The sequence below is a fragment of the Erpetoichthys calabaricus genome, chromosome 8 (assembly GCF_900747795.2).
Source record: "Erpetoichthys calabaricus chromosome 8, fErpCal1.3, whole genome shotgun sequence".
NCBI lineage: Eukaryota > Metazoa > Chordata > Cladistia > Polypteriformes > Polypteridae > Erpetoichthys > Erpetoichthys calabaricus.
The window spans coordinates 176,339,819-176,354,596 of record NC_041401.2 but is presented as its reverse complement, the minus strand read 5'-3'; the positions used below and the strand labels follow the sequence as shown (position 1 = coordinate 176,354,596).

Here is a 14,778-nt window from a genome sequence, read left to right as displayed (position 1 = left end):
CTTAGTAAAAGGCACATGGCAGCCCGCCTGGAGTTTGCCAAAAGGAACCTGAAGGACTCTCAGACCATGAGAAACAAAATTCTCTGGTCTGATGAGACAAAGATTGAACTTTTTGGTGTGAATGCCAGGCGTCACTTTTGGAGGAAAGCTGGCACCATCCCTACAGTGAAGCATGGTGGTGGCAGCATCATGCTGTGGGGATGTTTTTCAGCGGCAGGAACTGGGAGACTAGTCAGGATAAAGGGAAAGATGACTGCAGCAATGTACAGAGACATCTTGGATGAAAACCTGCTCCAGAGCGCTCTTGACCTCAGACTGGGGCGACGCTTCATCTTTCAGCAGGACAACGACCCTAAGCACACAGCCAACATATCAAAGGAGTGGCTTCAGGACAACTCTGTGAATGTCCTTGAGTGGCCCAGCCAGAGCCTAGACTTAAATCCGATTGAACATCTCTGGAGAGATCTTAAAATGGCTGTGCAACGACGCTTCCCATCCAACCTGATGGAGCTTGAGAGGTGCTGCAAAGAGGAATGGGCGAAACTGGCCAAGGATAGGTGTGCCAAGCTTGTGGCATCATATTTAACAAGACTTGAGGCTGTAATTGCTGCCAAAGGTGCATCGATAAAGTATTGAGCAAAGGCTGTGAATACTTATGTACATGTGATTTCTCAGTTTTTTTATTTTTAATAAATTTGCAAAAACCTCAAGTAAACTTTTTTCACGTTGTCATTATGAGGTGTTGTGTGTAGAATTCTGAGGAAAAAAATGAAATTAATCCATTTTGGAATAAGGCTGTAACATAACAAAAGGTGGAAAAAGTGATGCGCTGTGAATACTTTCTGGATGCCCTGTATCTTAGCAGGTCAGTTTAAATATCTAGGGGTAAATATTACAAGTAAATATAAACCTCTTTTTCAACAAGATTTTGCAGTATGCATGGAAAAAATTAAACAAGACATGACTAGATGGTCTACCCTCCACCTTACATTAGAAGGGTGAATCAACATTGTTATGATGACCATCCTTCCCAATTGGTTCTTCCTATTTCAAAGTATCCCCATATACATTAACAAATCATTTTTTAAGAAATTATACTCAATCATAACTTAAATTATTTGGAATTCAAAACATCCATGCATCTAATGGGCAGTCTACAACGACCTAAAGCAGAGGGGGGCATGGCAGTACCCAACTTTCAATTTTATTACTGGGCGGCAAATGTATAAGTTATAAAAACCAGGGGCCTCATGTATAAACGATCCATACGCACAAAAACATTGCATACGGCCGTTTCCGTGTCCACTTCAAGATGTATAAGTACTAAACTTGGCGTAAAGCCATGCACATTTACATTTTTGCAAACTGGTGGTACCCAGCGTCAAAGCAGTGCTGCTGTTTCTGTGGTCTGCTTTTTTGTTTAGCTTCCCATCTATGATGTGGGTTTTATCAAATGTACCAAAAAGAACTGCATATCACTTATAAATTTAATTCACTTGATTGTAATCATTCTGTAACAATATAATAGTGCACGGAATGGACAAACTATTCCAACTACCATGGCTGCTTTAGAGTTGTTAGAAGACATTGCAAATGGAAGAATTAGAACATGGTGTGTATTTATAGATGATGATGACTGATTTCTAAGTCGATTTTTATTTCCAAGAGGTATCCTCTTGGAGCTGTGTGCTGAAATGGCACCAACTTTATAAAGGCAGACATTGAGGAATTGTGCTCTATCTGCTCCTTTGCAAGTTCTGCCCACTCTCAGGTTTTTTGTCACAGGAGCTTTTCAACGTGAACTTGTACAAACATCACTGAGTCGTGCCAGGCCAGCTGTATAGGATGGTATTATCTGCTCATCATCCAGATAGATTAAGATTTCCTTCCTTGAACTAGAAAACATAAAAGCGCAATTCGCAGCAATGTCTGGTTTTCCAAATGTAATCAGAGTGGTCAACTGCATACACATTGCTATTGCAATGGCACTGGACAAGTTACATCAGCCAGGGATGAATCACCAAAAGAATGAGCTGGTATTACAACAAATGCAGCTTGAGAACCTATAAAAATGGCAGCTCCGCAGGTGATTTTTCCAGCTAGTGCGGCAAAAGGAAAGCAGTCCTTTAAAGGATAGCGAGTCACCACAAAGTAAAGAGCAGAGAATTGATCTGTTGTGGCACTCTGTGCCATCGCTACACTGTAAAGGTACCTTCAGAGAATGAATTTGCTTATGTAAACAGAAAGCATTGCCACTCTATTAATGTGTGCTGGTCTATTGTGCACAGAAAGTGTCTTGCAGTGTGTAAGCATGTATCCTCAAGAGATGCGCTATGATGAACCTGACCCACCAAATGATCAGCCAAGTCAGACAGTGTTACAACTTTGTTTGAATGTAATTAGCAGAATGTAAAAACAGGTAATCAGATGCAAATTTTATTTTTTAACCAAATGATTTTATTTGTGGTCAGTATCACATAGTACAGCCCTTATATTCCTTAGTTCATTGGCCACATCTCTTACAGCACCTACAGGTTGGGACAAGGTAACCGGTGAAGACAACTGCAGTGAACAAAACTACTGATATAAAGTACACCCAGATTGCATTTTAATCACAACTGTAAAATAACAGAGGAACTTTTATCAATGGAGTCTATCTATTATAAAAAGAAATCTCCTGTCCTGGAAAGCAAAAAGCAAGTCTACGATACGTGATCTTTTCGTAAGACATTTTAAAGACCCGCAAGACCAAAGACACACCCTACTTACAATCTATCAAATAGGACAATAGGCAGCGAAACATTCAGTCTTGTGAAGGATTTGAGCACACAGGGCTCCACCTTCCAGGGCTGAAAGCGCATATAAAGCGTATAAGGTATGTTATAAATTAAATGTCAGCATCTAAGCGAAGAAGAAAGCAACGTGGAGAAAAGATACTCAAATGTGTTGGATAGAAAAAAGAGCAAAAAAGAATAATCGAGGTGCAAATTCAGAAAATAAGGAAATTAATTATCAGCCCGGAACAAGTGGAATTGAAAAAAAAGCACGTCCAATCCGGCTCAGAATTAAAAGACAATGAGTAAAAGAAAGTAGAACTTCATAAAGACGTTTACAAACGTTGACGCTAAACACATGCAGAGCAGGTTAGAGACTATGAAACCAGTGAAATTAGAAAGGCTCAAAAAAAAAAAAAAAACGGCGCTATACACATGTGGAGAAAGTTAAAGGATATGAAAGTAGGAAAATTAGAAAATATAAAAAATGAAAGTAAAGATCGCAGTAGCGCAAACAAACAAACTGCCTCATTTAACTATGCACCAATCCAACTTTGGTTTTGCCAATAATTACTACACTATTGCACCTTAACACTTAATTCTACTTTATTCACATAATTGTACTTATTTATTATGTTCTCCTATACTGTTACCTTTCAATCTATGACTTTTTGTTAATTTAACTGATATTCTTCTAACTTTGCACAGTTTTTGATAAGCGGATCAGGATGCATTTCACTGCGTCTTGTCCTGTATAACTATGCATGTGACAAATAAAGAATCTTGAGAATTTCAAAAACGGAGTTTACCGCACATGCATTTATTGGTTACTTTGTTCATGTATATAAATTTATCTGTCTGCTTATTTAAAAAGCTACATTTACCCCAGGAGTCAAAAACGTTCTGTCTAGCCCTTGTATAAAAACCTAGACAAAAGCTGGGATATCACCTTGGTAACCCCATGTACTTTTGGAACTGTGAGAGAAAAATAGCACGACTTTACAGACAGGAGTCCAATGCAGAACTCTACTTACTTTTTTACTTTGTAAAAAAAAATTATTAACTGCTGATGATGTAGATCGTTTTGTCTGTGCTGAAATTCCAAACAGAGAAACCTATCCTGACCTCATTAAAAAGATTCAGCATATTAGGACTTGCAAGATTACAAATATTGTTTTTACAGAAGTTCTGAAATAAAAGTGAAACTAATGAAATAGCAACAATTCAAAGAAAAAAAATCTTAAAAGTCTGTATCCGGAACACACTTTTCATATACATTTTTTTCTCCACACGGGGGTTGGCGAGCGAAGCAGGCAGGGAGTGAAGCCCCCTAGTCTATTAAAGAACAAACTGTGAAAGAAAATAAAACTTGAAGGAGGTAGTCTGTCCACTGTCTGAAAAATATCTGGATGCACTCTGTGATTCTTTGTAAGCTCTTTTCTCTAGCTGCTTGGGCAAACCTTGATGTTATTGGGTTTTTAGATTAGCGTCATGGCTGGAGAAAACCAGGCATCACTCATCATCTGTGCAATACCATTTTAGCAGTGAAGCATGGCAGTGACAATATCATACTGTGGGAGATGGGACTGGGAACTGAGAGACTAGTCAGGATTGAAGAAAAGCAGAACAAAGCAAAATACAGAGAGATCCTTAATGGAAACCTGTTCTAGAACGCTATGAACCTCAGACTGGCCAAAGGTTTGTCTTCCAATAGAACAATGACAATACAGGAGTAGCTTAGGGACAATTCTGATAATGTCTTTGAGTTGTTCAGCCAAAGTAGAACCCAATCAAACATCTCTGGACAGACCTTAAAATAGGTGTCCACTGATGGAATCCATCCAACCTGACAGAGCATGAGAGGTCTGCAGAGAAAAATAGCAGAAAATCCCCAATTCCAGCTGTCCAAACCTTGTTGTGTCATATCTTAAAGACCCCAAGCTACAATCGCTGTCAAAGGGACTTCAACAAAATACTGAGTAAAGGGTCTGAATACCTATGTCAATAAGAGGTTTCATGTCTTTATTTAAAAAAAAAATTTTTAAATTCTGAAATTCTATCTTTTTGTCGGTTATTCTGGGGTATTAAGTGCTGCTTGATGTGGAGAAAAAAATGTATATGATTTTTCGAACAAAGAGGAACCATACCAAAATGTGAAAAAAGTGAAAGGGACAGAATACCTTCTGAATCCACCATTATAGATTTTTATAGGTAAAGCATCGAAAATATGGCTTTGTGAACAAAGTTATAGCAAAGATGCTTAGCATCACTTTCTCAAACCATCTTAACTTATTTCAGAGTCATAGGTCAGCCTCAGACCTTCCAAGTACCATCACCAAAAAAAAAACAAAAATCACCCTTTTGGCAGTAAATAAGAGCAGGATGCATACAGATTTCAAAGCTACTTATGTTTACTGTATTAGAGTGGATGGTCCTTAAAAATATAAAGTAAGGTTGAACTGTCAGAAGGAAACATGTAAAGTTAAATGAAACTTCTATTCAACCCAAAAGGGAAGCTGTTAGTGCTTAAGAATTCCCAATCTAAAAATCAAACACAACTTTTAAATGCTATGTACAGAATTTCTAATTCACAGAAAATGATTGAATCATTGTTTTCCTGTTATCTCTGTGTGACACCTATCATTTGGATACAGTCAACACAAAAATGAGAAGACAGTCACAAACTCACCACAGCTGCCCGATCAGCAACACTGAAAGTTACTTTTTGTCTTCGGCGTGTGATGTGGGCCGAGTTTTCCTGCATTTTATCCAACAACTGCCGAATCTGTTTGCAGTAATTGCCCACCTTGCATTCCTTCAAGAAAGCTTTCAGCTGTTAAAAGGAAAAAAAAGAGTTCAAAAGAACTTGATAGTTAAAATTATTTTACTCACTAGATCAGTATTTATATTTTTTACATTTTACGTACATATAAGGCCTATCACTTACAATGGCATGTAAAATAATACATGAAAATTACAAGAATCAATCACAAGTAAAACAATTGGGAAATAGCTCCTAAAAATGCAAACAATCAACACAACTTAGGAAATATTTGCCTTTTATAAGCAGCTCTCATGACTTTTAATTGTGTTTTTCTCCTCTGCCAAAAGTGGTATTTGGCAGGCTTCAGCAAATAACCTATACTACTTCTGTTTCTTCTGGCTGCTCCCGTTAGGGGTTGCCACAGCAGATCATCTTTTTCCATATCCTTCTGTCCACTGCATCTTGGACTGTTACTCCCATGCACCTGCATGTCTTCTCTCACCACATCCATAAACTTCCTCTTAAGCCTTCCTCCTTTCCTCTTACCTGGCAGTTCTATCCTTATCATCCTTTTCCTAATATATCCAGCATTTCTCCTCTGTACATGTCCAAACCAATTTAATCTCGCCTCTCTGACTTTGTCTCCAAACCGTCCAACCGGAGCTGACCCTCTAATGTATTCATTTCTAATCCTGTCCATCCTTATCACGCCCGATTCAAATCTCAACATCTTTAACTCTGCCACCTCTGTCTCCCGTTTTCTGGTCAGTGCCACTGTTTCCAATCCACATAACATAGCTGGTCTCACTACCATCCTACAGACCTTCTCTTTCACACTTGATGATAACCGTCTGTCACAAATCACTCCTGACACTCTTTTCCATCCTGGCTACACTCTCTTCTTCACCTCTCTTCCACACTTCCTCGTTACTCTGTACCGTTGATCCCAGGTATTTAAACTCTTCCACCTTTGCCAAGTCTGCTCCCTGCATCCTCACCACTCCTCTGACCTCCCTCTCATTTATACATATGTATTCGATTTTGTTCCTATTGACCTTCATTCCTGTCCTCTCGAAAGAATACCTTCACCTCTCCAGGGTCTCCTCAACCTGCTCTCTACTTTCACTACAGATCACAAAGTCATCAGCAAACATCATAGCCCACGGGGACTCCTGTCTAATCTCGGGTGTCAACCTGTTCATCACCATTGCAAATGAAAAAGGTCTTAGAGCTGATCCCTGATACAATCCACCTCTACCTTGAATGCATCCATCACTCCAAAAGCAGACCTCAACATTATCACATGTTCCTCGTACATATCCTGTACAACTCTTACATACTTCTCTGCTACTCCCATCTTCCTCACACAATACCACAAGTTCTCTGTAGGCACCCTGTCATATGCTTTCTCTATGTCCACAAAGACGTAAAGCAACTACTACTGGCCTTCTCTATACTTCTCCATCAACACCCTCAGAGCAAGCAACACATCTATAGTGCCTTTTTCTTTCCTATACTTATCATGGTCAAATTGTTCTTAAATATTTGATTCTATTACATATTAAACAGAAGGAAGTAATACAACTGTTGTTACTTTGTTTTGCTATTATACTGTCTGCATCATATGTCTGTACCACCTCATCTGAAGCCATGAACTATTTCCCATTTGTGTTTGCAGTGACAGAAATGCAAGAAGTACTTGTCCCCTAAAAAGTATAAGACAATTAAAATTTATCAAGTCAAATGCAGCTTAGAAATTAAAATGAGACTTGTGACCTTTTACTGTGGATGAATAGCCTAGACTTATCTACAGCATTAATTACTTCGAGCCTTCTCTTTCCCAAATACATAAAATGTACATATAGTAATGATATAGCATTAAAGAATATATTCAAATGTTTAGTTTATGGAAAAAAAAAAAGTGAAGTGATATATTATATAGAATGTCATTCGCTCAAGCTGCATTCTGTTATATACTATATATAATATACGTATATTAATTAGTGCTGGGCAACAATTCAAATTTTAATTGCAATTAATTGCAGACAATCCCAACAATCACATTGTTATGCTCAAAATTCAATAATGAACTCAAAAGTAGTGTATTGCGTGTATTTGGTTTGCAAACACTTTAAGCAAATAAGGTGCTTTTTAACAGCAGTATTCCCTTTACATAGTTGCAGTTAAAATATTTGTTGTAAATTGCAACTTAAACATTAATGTAATCAAATCAAATATAAAACCAAAGCTATTTGCCACTACCAGGGCATTAACATTTTATCTAGTTTGTTATAGAAAAACAAGTTACCCTCCGAGTCCAGATCCACGATCATAACATTATAACAGGCACCTTCTGAGCAACAGCAAGTTAACATTTCTAAATCTGTTTACTTTTTTTATCTGAACAGATACCAGCAGAACCATGGGTTTCCTCCAGCCGCTCCAGTTTCCTCCCACAGTCCAAAGACATGCAGGTTAGGTGGATTGGTGATTCTAAATTGGCCCTAGTGTGTGCTTGTGTGTGTCCTGCGGTAGGTTGGCACCCTGCCCGGAATTGGTTCCTGCCTTGTGCCCTGTGTTGGCTGGGATTGGCTCCAGCAGACCCCCGTGACCCTGTGTTTGGATTCGGTGGATTGGAAAATGGACGGATGGGATGGATATATGTATATATATATATATATATATATATATATATATATATATACACACACACACACACACACACACACACACACACACACACAAATACACAAACACATTTATATGCAATGGGCATCGGGTACACTGCTATTAATAGGATGTATCAGAAGTACTATTTAACTAACTGAGTACTTGTACATGTTAGTGATGCAATAGTCAAAAATGACAGAAAATTATATAAATGAATCATTTAGCCTCATTGTTAACAGCAATTTTACCTTTTTATTTTCTTTCATTGTCAAGTCTTTGTCTGGTTTCTTTATCTCTCTCCCTGTTGTTCCACAGTTGTTCAACATTCCCTACAAAGTTTTTAGTGAGTTGTCCCCGAAAAGTGTGCTTTGGCTTGAAAATCATGTATGGCCTCATGACATTACCCTAACGGAGAGAGGCCAAGGAGCACAATCAGTTTTTGTTCTCCAAGTGTATGATTGGTGTATGCACACACAATACATTTGCATCTGTCACTTCTGTTCAGAAATTTTTGAAGACAGCAAAGATCCTTATGTCTGTATGTTATAACAAAAATTACCTGCCTTATAACTATAAATCACTGTACAGTGGTACCTCTGGTCATGACCGTAATTCGTTCCAAAACTCTGGACGTGGCCCGGTTTGGTCGCTACCCGAACGTAATTTCCCCATAAGATTGTATGTAAATACAATTAATCCATTCCAAACCGTACGACCTGTATGTAAATATATATTTTTTAAGCACAAAAATAGTTAATTATACCATAGAATTGACAGTACAATAGCAGACTAAATGTAAAAACATTGAATAACACTGAGAAAACTAACATTGTAAGAGTTCGCGCTAGACCCTTATGAACCGCTCGCTGTAAACTTTTTTTATGAATTTTAAGCACAGGGAAAAAAATTTAAATGCCACTTCTCTTGTGAAACTTTTCAAACTATCCTCTACTGGCTTTAAATTCCTCACCTTCGCCACTCAAAGAAGGAATTTTTTTTCCAACAAATCACCATGAATCTTCCTGGCTTTTGCACATATGATCGGCTCACTTACGCTATCCCCTGCAAGTTGCTTTTCGTTCAACCACACTGGTAACAGTTTTTCCACCTCTTCCAGTACTTGAGGCCTCTGCTTGGTTAACATTATAACTTCTTTTGCAACATCAGCTACTTTGTTAGGTCCTGTATACTCAAACAAAAGAAAATGGGAAACGGAGAATGGGAAATCATTGGCGCATACAAACGCGCGTAGGGAAAACTGGCCACCAGTGTTTTTGTTCGCCACCAGAGCATGTGGTCGTGAACAGATGCAAAATTTTGGCAAACTTTTTGATCGTAACCCGATTTGTACGTGTTCGGAAACGTTCGTGACATGAGGTTCTACTGTATATGAAATAGACTGGTCAAAAAAAAAAAAAAAAAAAAAAAAAAAACAGAAGGTATGGGGAGTAAAGGAAGCACCCTTCTGAATGAAAAATTAGCCAATAAAAAGAGACTCTTGATCACAAACAGTCTGGTATTTGGAGAGTGACACAATTTTCATAATTTTGGTTCTGTACACCACCACAATGGATCTGAAATAAAGAAATCATTATGTGATTGAAGTGTACACGTTCCGCTTTAATGTAAGGGATTCACCAATAATATTGAATAAGCCGTTTAGGAATAACAGCCATTTTTCTTCAATCCCCCCCCCCCCACACACATTTCACTTGCCGAAGACAAAACCAATGGCAGAAAGTAAAAACGAATAAGAAGCAAGTGAAGACCACTGTAATAAAGGCCTGGCAAAACATCAATTGAGTTGAAACTAAGCACTTGGAGATGGCCTGGGTTCCAGACTTCAGCCAGTTATTGACTGTAAAGGATTTTCAACCAAATATTGAAAATTATCATTATGATTATTTTAGTTTATCCAAATACTTTTGAGCCCCTGAAAATAAGAGGACCATGTATAAAAATGTCTGTCTTTTTTAAACAGCTCAAATGATATTTTTGTTAAACTACTTGAATTAAAGCTTAAAATCTGTTCTTCAATCACATCTTGATCACTTTGTTTCAAATCCATTGTGGTGGTGTAAAGAGCTAAACTTACAAAATTGTGTCACTGTCCAAATACTTATGGACCGGAGTGTATTTAACACGGATTCTAGTTTAATTTTTTATTCCACAAAATTTTGTTTTAATATTTTCTAGCACATGCTGAAAGAAAAAAAAGAAAACAAATTCTGTTTTACTTATACTGTACATAAGCAAGTAATTCAGTTTGGCAATCATTTATTTCCAAACTATTGACCTCAACATTTTCTACAGAATGCAGCATGGAACCTTGATTTAACATTACCCAGGTAAACACTTCTCTGTTTAAGATCATAGAAGTGACAGAGAAAACATTCCATCAACTAAAAAAATCAATATAAAATACTGAGTGCTGAGGAATAATCCCATTTTAACATCATACACTTATAACTTACAGCCAGTCATATGGTAGACTGAAAACACATGACTAAATCAGGTACTCATTTTTCTTGGAGCTATTACTCAGGGATCTTTTGACAAGACCAAAATAAATTTGCCCTGCAGATGTGAAAAATTGTTTATCTGCAAGGAAGGATGGTGAAGCAGACAGGCACTCAAGCACAGCTGCGTCATAAATCCAACTCCCACCCTCTTTATATACTAGTAACCCAGGAAAGAAGAGGGTGGGTGTGCAGGATAGCTTTTGCATTTCTGTTTGACAGCAGACAACCCTAGTGATAGTAAGGTTTTTGGGATCTTTTATGTGTATCAAGATTTACCAAATGGCTTCATATGTACCTATTCTTGCTCGCAAGCCTAGATACAAGCACTATTTAAATAGTGTTTCTTTTTCAGGCACTTATATGTTTCCATTATCCATTCAAAAGACACCCCATCTATTTGGGTTTTTTTAAACATCCTGTTCTTGTTCTTTGCAGAAAAACCTGGCTGAACCCTCCTGCTTGGCTTTGCTTTTTTTTTGGTTTCAGATATTAACGAATGTAACTCAGGGGCTGCCTTGGCTTTTATGAATATTGCTGCTGCCAGGCTAGTTGGATAATGAGCGGTGAGAACACACAGACAATGCCTTCTTAATAAGTACTACTGAAGCAGAGTGGAGGCCGGGTTTTGACCATAGTGAAACAGAAATGTAGTTGCCTGACAATCGATAGTCCAATAAAATATACATTAAAAACAGAAATATGCAAGAACAACATAAATATATAATTTAGATAGAACCAATAAATACAAAATCAAAATCATTCCTGCCTCAGTGAGCCCAACTATATTTTGCCATGTATTTCAGGCAGGGATTCCCCAAAAATGATCCATTTCCAAAAAAAAAAAATAATCACCAAACTGGTATTATTGCAGCCTTCTTTGTACTCTATTTTATTATGCATTAAATGTTCTCCTGCTGCAAGTCTGGGGCACAGCTTATTAACAGACTCTAAAATTACTCACTAGTAAGGAGGGTCCTTTAATTCTTTTCAATGGTTCACATGAGGCTATCTTCATATTCATTCCTGGTCACAAAACTTACAAAATCACAGGATGCTAAAGAATTACACCCTTGTACACATTCCTGATTTTTCTGGAAGAACTCGACCTGTACTGTGGGGAAGGTAGCCTTCCATGACCTTTCTCCCTGATACTCCATTAGAAAACTATTCCAGAGAACAATGTGCAAATGGAAGACTTGAGAATTTCCACTCAACTTGCAGTCATAACTAATCCACTACTTTTTATGAACTGTATACCACTATGATCTTCTTCCTCTTCTTTATAGCACCCCAACATTAGATCTGTTCTCTCTTCAATGTCAATCCTACTGCCTTTGCAATCCTTTCTCACATGCACAACATTTTGCATATTTAAAAAAAGGAGACAAGGGTGGGGTTTGATTTATCTTCAATCCTGTTTTGTATAAATGGATCTATTTGTATGGAATGATTACAATGAAATAAATAAAATAAAAAAAAAAAAAAAAAAAAGGAGATAATACAATTATTAAACTCAAGTCCAGTTAATTTGCACCCTATTTTTCTAAACAGACAGTTTTCTCTTAACACCGATTTACAGTGCATCCGGAAAGTAGTCACAGCGCATCACTTTTTCCACATTTTGTTATGTTACAGCCTTATTCCAAAATGGATTAAATTCATTTTTTTCCTCAGAATTCTACACACAACACCCCATAATGAAAATGTGAAAAAAGTTTACTTGAGGTTTTTGCAAATTTATTAAAAATAAAAAAATTGAGAAAGCACATGTACATAAGTATTTGCAGCCTTTGCTATGAAGCTCAAAATTGAGCTCAGGTGCATCCTGTTTCCCCTGATCATCCTTGAGATGTTTCTGCAGCTTAATTGGAGTCCACCTGTGGTAAATTCAGTTGATTGGACATGATTTGGAAAGGCACACACCTGTCTATATAAGGTCCCATAGTTGACAGTTCATGTCAGAGCACAAACCAAGCATGAAGTCAAAGGAATTGTCTGTAGACCTCCGAGACAGGACTGTCTCGAGGTACAAATCTGGGGAAGGTTACAGAAAAATTTCTGCTGCTTTGAAGGTCCCAATGAGCACAGTGGCCTCCATCACCCGTAAGTGGAAGAAGTTCGAAACCACCAGGACTCTTCCTACAGCTGGCCGGCCATCTAAACTGAGCGATCGGGGGAGAAGGGCCTTAGTCAGGGAGGTGACCAACAAACCGATGGTCACTCTGTCAGAGCTCCAGAGGTTCTCTGTGGAGAGAGGAGAACCTTCCAGAAGGACAACCATCTTTGCAGCAATCCACCAATCAGGCCTGTATGGTAGAGTGGCAAGATGGAAGCCACTCCTTAGTAAAAGGCACATGGCAGCCCACATGGAGTTTGCCAAAAGGCACCTGAAGGACTCTCAGACCATGAGAAAGAAAATTCTCTGGTCTGATGAGACAAAGATTGAACTCTTTGGTGTGAATGCCAAGCGTCACATTTGGGGAAAACCTGGCACCATCCCTACAGTGAAGCATGGTGGTGGCAGCATCATGCTGTGGGGATGTTTTTCAGCGGCAGGAACTGGGAGACTAGTCAGGATAAAGGGAAAGATGACTGCAGCAATGTACAGAGACATCCTGGATGAAAACCTGCTCCAGAGCGCTCTTGACCTCAGACTGGGGCGACGGTTCATCTTTCTGCAGGACAACGACCCTAAGCACACAGCCAACATATCAAAGGAGTGGCTTCAGGACAACTCTGTGAATGTCCTTGATTGGCCCAGCCAGAGCCCAGACTTGAATCCGATTGAACATCTCTGGAGAGATCTTAAAATGGTTGTGCACTGACGCTTCAAATCCAACCTGAGGGAGCTTGAGAGGTGCTGCAAAGAGGAATGGGCGAAACTGGCCAAGGATAGGTGTGCCAAGCTTGTGGCATCATATTCAAAAGGACTTGAGGCTGTAATTGCTGCCAAAGGTGCATCGACAAAGTATTGAGCAAAGGCTATGAATACTTATGTACATGGGATTTCTCAGTTTTTTTATTTTTAATAAATTTGCAAAAACCTCAAGTAAACTTTTTTCACATTGTCATTATGGGGTGTCGTGTGTAGAATTCTGAGGAAAAAAATTAATTTAATCCATTTTGGAATAAGGCTGTAACATAACAAAATGTGGAAAAAGTGATGCGCTGTGAATACCTTCCGGATGCACTGTATACCTTTATGACGAGGTGTCAAACTAAATTCCTGAATGTATAGAGCTGTAGGTTTATATTTTAGCACTTTGTTAACAAGAAAACAAATCAAGCCTTTAATGAAACATTTGATAATTTCTGTGTCGTTAGTACTCCTCTGTCAGATATTCCTAAAACTACATTTTTGCTTTTTCTGAAAAAATCTAAATTTGTATGCTCTAATGTAGGCTTTCTCTTCTACATTTCTTTATAATTTCCTTTTTACTGAAACTATACAGAAAATGGAGAAATTGATCATACTGTTTAATGATCAAATGGTGACTATGTTTATTTGCTGTCCTTTGCTATATGTATCTCACTACTAAAGGGAAAGTGGATAGGAATAAAAGGTAAGTGAGTCAGTAAGTGATACTGATGTTAACAAACGAATAGCAGTTATAGTATGTTGTATTAAAAATGAATCAAGAAAATAAGAAAAACAAAGATCTGCATCCTTCCACAACCTGGTTATGGCACCACTACTTTACAAGATTACAAGGGTTGAAGCACTAAACCAGCCACTAAAAAGGCACCAATCAGCTACAGGGCACACGGCCACAATTACAGATTCAGTCTTAAAATGACAATTTGCAGTTGTCAAAGCAGTAAACAAGAAAGTCTTTATGACACATGAGAATGGTACACAGAGAAACCTAAATTCATGTGAAGATGGGAAGAACATTCAACCTCCACATATATAGCAGTCAGGCTGGGATTTGAACACAGGATTCTGAAGCTCTGACATATCAGTGTTAACCTCTGCACCACAATTAAGTTTTTCATGACTGCTATATTTGCTCCTATTTCATGTATTCCTATAATTGAAAAAGAAAAA

The 14,778-nt window shown here is 38.1% G+C and overlaps 1 protein-coding gene across 1 annotated transcript in view; it reads right to left on the bottom strand.

Moving 5' to 3' along the window:
• The window catches only part of noc2l (NOC2-like nucleolar associated transcriptional repressor), a 123,936-nt gene that overhangs the window by 49,040 nt on the left and 60,118 nt on the right, over nt 1-14,778 (bottom strand). The window contains exon 15 of the mRNA XM_051931041.1: nt 5,464-5,607. Within this exon, the coding sequence (XP_051787001.1) occupies nt 5,464-5,607 (144 nt within the window). The remainder of the gene's footprint in view (nt 1-5,463; nt 5,608-14,778) is intronic.